The following is a 7469-nucleotide window of genomic DNA, read 5'->3' on the forward strand; positions in this document are numbered from 1 at the left end:
CTAGCTTTTCTAAAGTCATGTTTTGGAAGCGTTTGGGTCAATTAGAAGGGTGAAAATGAAAAATGAAATGTCTTGTGGAAATCTTTGCATGGTAGTCCATGGTAGTCCATTTCTTTAGGATCCTCATTTTACTCTTTGTCACATGTTTGGATGGTAAGTAGATTGGTCCATAACCATATCCATGTATAATAGTGGTGATAACGAGACTAGCAAATGAAAGAAAAAAAAATGATTTTGGGCCTTATTCGAAAAAGCATATTCGACTTGTATATATAGTTTGAATTTTTGTTTTCTATTTTTTTTTATAATTTCTGTTATTTATGGTTTTTCTAATGTTTATTTATTTATTTTGATTAAGTAAATAAAAAAAATTCAATTTAAAATATTGTAACAAGTTTTTTTTTATATATTTCTATTATTTTTTATTCTAGTCTATTATAAGATTAAAAAAATATTATCTTTAATTTATACTATGAATATCACATATTTAGGTAGTGTTTGTTTTTTGTCTGCAGATCTGTATAGTCTCTTTTATCTGCGTCTTGCAAACAACGCGTAGACATTAGCATTCGCAGACTGTTTGTTTTTTTGAAGACTGCATACTTAAAAATGTCTGTGTGCTCTCTTCTTGGTGCAGATGTGGACCAGAGTCTTCTAACATCTTCTAGCCTAAAAAACATATATATCTTTAGTTTTTTAAGTTTTTTTTTAATTTATATTTTTTCCAACTTTATTAATGATAAACAATTTGAAAAAAAAAAATCATAAAACTTAAAAAAAAAAAAAAACGTCTGACGATACAAACATGATATTTTTGACAAATTTGTAAAGATTTATTACAATACTAGTCGTTGAAGTTGTTTATATAAATATGAAAAAAAATATCATAATATAATCTTATATTTTTTGCCAAATTTTGTAAAATATTATTTAATACAGTATCGTCAATTTCTCTATAAAATATTTATGGTACGTTTTTAATAGATTTAATTGAAAAATCAAAGTTTATTTCCGTCTATTTATATATCAAATTCTTTAATCACTAATTATAATGTTGAGTTATAACTTTGCAACCAAAGTTGTTGGTTTTTATCAAATATATACGTTACTTCATACCATTTTTTTTATACAATAATAAATAAAAGTTGATCTAGATTCGTTAATTATTTATAATAAAGTCATAAAAATATTAAAAATCACTTTGAAGTTTAAAAAAATCAGTTTATTTATATTTCAATTTATTTTAGTAGCATGCAGATGTTAAAAAATCAAACAGTCTTCTTTTTTCAGATTGCCGACGTTTGGTTCACCTCTTCTACAGAGGTCTACAGATGTAGTCCGCAGACTGCAAACATTTTGCCTCAGAAAAAACAAACAACACCTTAATTTGTAAGTTACATTTTAACAAATTTAGCTAAGTTTTCTATTTTAATAATTATAAATCCTAAATATCACACAATTAATCAAAATTAAAAAAATAGAAAAACCATAAATTATGCAAATTAAATCTAAATAGAAAACAAAAAAAACTCCAACACCAAAAATATAATATACTATAATATATTTAAACACTTTACACTTAAAAAACAAAAAAAAAAATTATCTAATTAACGAAAAATAAAAAGTATGTAAAAAGCGAAAAAAAAATTTAGTTTTGACTAAAAGGATGAAAACGAATGAAAATAATTAAAAAAATAAAAAAAAATAAAAAAAAAAAAAGTTTAATTTTATTGTTAAGTTTGGTGTCTAATTTAGTATGAACGAAACTTTAGGTTCTAATTCAACATAACATATATACAGAAGAACCGAATAACTAGCTACATCAGAAAGTAAATTGCAAATTGAACAAAAAAAATGATATTTTATGGTCTAATTTAGTCTACAGTTGCTAATTAAAATCAATTTTGATATTTATGTGGTCAAAAATATCAAAGGCTAAAACTAATATAGCATTTATAACATGAGCATTTGTTGAATCAGTCTTTTATAATTTTCAACATTCAAATCCATTGACGTGCAAAATTATACAGAAACAGTCCAACACCGACTGGATTCCTTTCAATACTACCCTGAAGAATCAATCCCTTCGTCAACAGAATTAAACACCACAACGATTAAAAGCAGAGAACCGCCGGAAACCACCATGGCCATCAAAGTAAGCACGCGACTGTTAATGTTATCGACCTTCTTCATACTCACTTCCATTCCGATCACATCCTTCGCTTGCCCTCTTCATCAAAAACAAGCACTTCTCCACTTCAAATCCACCCTCACCACCATCCTCAATTCCAATTCCAGTTCCCCTATAGACTCATGGAATCCCAATTCCGATTGCTGCACATGGGACCGCGTTAAATGCAGCACAACAGCAAACGTCACCGAGCTCCACCTATCTACCATAGTCCCACTGTCTGTTAATCGGGTTTTCTCTGAGATATTGGCTCCAATTTTCCAAATCCAGTCGTTGGAACTACTTGATATCTCGATGAACTTATTGCAAGGAGAAATCCCTGATAGGTTCGGTAATCTCACCCGACTGATTCATCTTGACATGACCCAAAACAGCTTCACGGGTCCAATACCAGCATCGATGCAAAAATTGAGCAGTTTAGAAACCCTTCAGCTTAAAAACAACAAGCTAGCCGGAGAAATCCCAACTTGGTTATTCAATATCACGACTTTGAAGAATTTGTTTATCGGTGGAAGAGGAAGCACCTTGATTTTGAATAACAGAGCAAAGATTGTTCCAAATTGTAGTCTGCAATATATCTCTATGCCTTACTGTGGAATTTCAGGCGAAATTCCTGAATGGATTTCATCACAGAAGGAATTGGCTTTTCTTGATTTGAGTGGGAATCAATTAGAGGGGAAATTCCCAGATTGGCTTGCTGAGTTGGACGTCGGAATCATAATCCTCTCGGATAACAACCTCACCGGATCAATCCCACCTCGCCTATTTGAATCTATAAATTTATCAGTTCTTGCCTTGTCAAGGAACAAATTTTCTAAGGAGTTGCCGGAGAATATAGGAAACGCCAGAGGGCTCGTGATTCTTATGTTATCGGGAAATAATTTTTCGGGTCAAGTTCCAAAGTCGATATCCAAGATTTTCGGGCTAAATATTCTAGATTTGTCTAATAACAGATTTTCCGGCGATAATTTTCCTGTTTTTGGAGAATCACCTTTTCACATGTACTTCGACTTTTCATACAACGATTTTTCCGGTAAAGTCCCATTGACTTTGTCTTCCTTTTTACGAGTTCTTAATTTGGGTGGGAATAAGTTTTCCGGCGACCTGCCGTCTAATTTGACTAACATGGACCGCCTTGAAATTCTCGATCTTCACAACAATGATATTACGGGGAATTTTCAAGATGTCCTCCCTCAAATCCCGAATTTGCAAGTTCTAAGCTTAAGAAACAATTCGCTTGAAGGATTTATTCCAAGAACAATCTCCAACCTCACTTCTCTTCGGATTCTAGATCTCTCCGGGAACAACCTAACCGGAAACATTCCACCGGAAATTTCAAGCCTTGAAAAAATGATCGAAACTCCGCCCATGGAAACATTATTTGATGCTGTACTCATCTATGGCTTAAGAAGTGACGATTTACGGAATGCCAATGAGTTTCAAGACTTGATTTTTAACTGGAAAAACTCTTTTCGAGGTCTGTCTAGGCGCAACCTAAACATCTACTCTTTGTTGGACTTATCCGATAACAGAATCTCCGGTGAAATTCCGGCATCGTTGGGCAATCTCAAAGGTCTAAAGTTGCTCAATATTTCCCATAACAGCATCTCCGGGAAAATTCCAACGTCTTTTGGCAATTTGGAGGGGATAGAGACCTTGGATTTGTCACACAATGAAATTTCTGGTTTGATTCCTCAATCACTAGCAAAGTTGGATGAACTTGCGATCCTAGATGTAAGCAACAACATGCTCAGTGGTAAGATTCCTTTGGGTGGGCAAATGAACACGATGAACGACTTGAGGTATTTTGCAAACAACAGTGGATTATGCGGAATGCAGATTATGATTAAATGTCCTGAGGACATCATACCAACAGATGGAAGTGAGGAGGAAGAGGAGAAACAATCATGGATTTTGTGGGAGGGAGCTTGGGTTGGTTTTCCCATCGGTTTCTTCATAACAATCTTGATCATGGGCTATTATCTCAACTTTTTACTGCTAAATTTTGGTGAAATGTTTTACGATTCTCAGTTTCGCCATCTACCCATTGGTGAATTTTAATACTCAAAAGTATAAGTTAAAAAGGAGACTTAACAAAAGCCGAATCAATTATTGTTAGTATCATAAATGGATTAAAGAGTAATTTATGAGTAGAGTATAGTTGTTTTTTTTTTTCTATTTTAAAAAGATAATTTATAGTTTGGTTATGAACAATTATTTTTTTTCAAATATTTTTTAAGGGTTACAGATTAGTCATAATTTATACGAAGTTAATTAGAATGTGAAAACAATGGAACATAGTGTAACCTCATTCAAAATTAGCATAATATATTTAATATTTTAAATATATGTACCATATACTTATCTATTTATGAACACAAATATCATAAAATGCAACCGATAGCATTTCATTTAATTTTTTAAATTACTAAACTTTTTAATTGTATCCAATTAACCTAAAAGCAATATTTTGTGGTTTTACTTTACCATTAGTCACGATTTTTATTGAGGACTAATCGGTTTTCATACCTTACATGGACTTCATGATATAAAATGAAATAGAAAATTCAACACATCAATTTTTAACCCTAACATATACGACTTTCCTTTCCCCCATTGTTTACAAATTCATATGTCGTTTTCTTGAGATCAAACAAAGCAAAAAGAGAGTATAGGAGCCAAGTTTATGAGAGTTTTTCAAATCAATCAAAGAAAAAGTTGAAGTTTGGGATTCCATCATTGCTTTGAGGTTCATATTTTGTTCTTGTGTTATACTCGATTTTCGGGTGTACCTGCAGAAAAGACAAAAGCATTTGATATCTTATTAGGGTTTGCCTAAAAATATATTTTCTAGGATCTTTTATAGTTTAGTTCTTTTGCTATATAAGTCAGAATGTCCTCAAATGTGAGATTCTTAACAATATATGTTACTATGAAATAGTATGAATATGTGTTTGCACCAAAAACCCCTTACCATCTGGATTGGGGTAGTTATCTCCATAAGTGATGTTATTTTGTGGGAATAGGATATATTTAGTTTGACTCATTTTTTTAAAATATTGACTGAGAATTGATGTAAAAACTTTTATTATTCTATTAAAAAAACTCTTTAACCGATTGTTTACAATGTTGAAGTTTGATGATGATATAAAAATAATAATAGACTCGGCGTGTATTTTGAAAATTTTTGTTGGATCATGATGTGTATTCAAAATATAAAACCAGCATAACAATAGAAATAATTAAAGAAAACATCATGCTCAAGCCATTGTATCTATGTTCATGAATTTAAGCAACAAAAAAAAAAACTACAAGAGGGCTTAATGTTTATACCTTTTACGATGATCAAAAAGCAAATCAAAGAGGATCCAAAGTAGAAGCATATTATGTTGATGAAAATCAATTTCATACACAAAATAGATAACCAACAAGAAACTACGTTTATGAACACGCTCTCTATGACAACTTTCATAGAGAAAGTTATTGAATACAATGCAGAAGACTAACTATCAAAAACCTTAGCATTGCAGGAATACTAGGTCCAACTCGTGATGAGCAATCCCTAAGAATCAGGGAGTCTTCTTGCATATAAGGAAACATTATCTTCTTTGAAATTAGATCAGATCCCTATCACAAAGTATTCAAATAACATTCTTGAGAAAAAAAATTACCTGAATGAGATGGAGAAGTGGAAGATATAAGAACACAAAGACTCTACTTTTTTGTGTACACATTCATATTGAATGAGAAAGAGGAAGGTGTGATTTTGGAATATACAAAACTTTATAAGCAAGATGATTTTTTAGTATAATTTCAAGTGATCTTTTTTATGTTGTTACTATAATTTACAATGTATGTGTGATCAATTGATATTATCAAAAGTTATACTTTGTTGTTCAATGATTTTATATATATATATATATATATATATATATATATATATATATATATATATGTATATATATGAAAAAAGTTGCAAAAATGATACCTATGGTATGCAGTTTTTCTGAGGTTAAGTCCAAACCTCAACTTTTTTGGTTTTGTGGTCTTTTTGGTCATGTTTCTATGTGGATTTGGTCTCCATTAAAGTTAAAATGACTAACATGACATTTTAATTTGTTTTTTTACTTTTCATATAAACTCTATCTTTTATTTTAATACAAATGTAATAAAAAAATAAAGTAGGACCTCTCTCTCTCTCTCTCTCTCTTGATCGTCTAAAAAAATGCACATAAACACATACTTTAGTGCAAACCAATCTTAATCAGATCCAATTAGCATTTACTTTCTTTCCTTCTCTTCCATTTTCGGGACACTTTTACAACGATCTTCAAAATATAAGTTTTACAAGCCAACAATTGGTAGTGCTTTATGGAATTGCTTTATGAAGTTTCTTGGGTATTATATGCTTTATGAAGTTTCTAGGTTTTCTCAAATCTTAGGAATGGAACCACTTTACAAGACTTGTGGGGAAACAAATTCAGATGAAAATGGGTTTCAAAAAAGAAGATATTCGTCATTCTCGTCTTTTGAAAGAAGATATTTAACATTATTGTCTTTGGAAATGGGTTTGGATGTCGGTATTTGGTAAGAGGACAACACCCAAATCGTGACCTCTCATTTCCCCAACCCTAGTTCGTATCTTTCACCCTTTGAATCTGTTACCTTCAGTAGCCTTCGCCTTCACTGTCTCACAATATTCCTTCTCTGTTTGCAATGGAAATTGGAAACACATGATGCACGACTGATGGTGTGTTGACATAGTTGATCATGGTATTTATGAAGGCTTCAAAATCCCCTTCGCCAATAGTCATACTCCATCAGAGAAGGGGTAACAATGGTATTTTTGAAAAAGAGGAAACATTGTCGGGTCCATTGTATTTTTGAAAAGCAGCAGACCACATGTATCCACTATTTCAGTGTGTGTTTGAACCATATTGTGACATCCCCAATTTCTCGGCCAGAAAAGACCGATTTGTTTATGCTTGTTTTTTTTTTAAATCAGAGTAATCTTTTAAAGAAAACAGTTGCGAAATTTGTTCCCAAAATATGATAAAGATTTATCAAATCATTTCTTTAAAGAAATGTATTTTCATTATATAACAAAATCTCAGGATGTCATGTTCCGATACAGACACATAAGCATAAACAGAACTTACATTATTTACACTAAAGATTTTACATCTCCTTTAATCTCTCCATGAAATATATTTCGTATCGATACCTATGATACAAAGGAAACTGAGTGGGTCAGGCTCCCAAGCCTGGTGAGCATATA

General features: G+C 31.4%; 1 protein-coding gene across 1 annotated transcript; it reads left to right on the forward strand.

Annotated features, from left to right (window-relative positions):
- The first annotated feature begins 1967 nt into the window (after positions 1-1967).
- On the forward strand, positions 1968-4275 carry LOC145059266 (uncharacterized). Its single transcript, XM_079007122.1, has one exon. It carries the CDS (start codon positions 2144-2146, stop codon positions 4250-4252), a length of 2109 nt encoding a protein of 702 aa, XP_078863248.1. The 5' UTR covers positions 1968-2143; the 3' UTR covers positions 4253-4275.
- Positions 4276-7469: the final 3194 nt, after the last annotated feature.

This window comes from Lactuca serriola, chromosome 6 (assembly GCF_051521515.1).
Source record: "Lactuca serriola cultivar US96UC23 chromosome 6, Lser_US96UC23_V15, whole genome shotgun sequence".
Lineage (NCBI taxonomy): Eukaryota > Viridiplantae > Streptophyta > Magnoliopsida > Asterales > Asteraceae > Lactuca > Lactuca serriola.

Bases quoted from the DNA above. Each gene is read 5' to 3' on its own strand.
- LOC145059266 (XM_079007122.1), top strand. From the start codon at position 2,144: ATGGCCATCAAAGTAAGCACGCGACTGTTAATGTTATCGACCTTCTTC.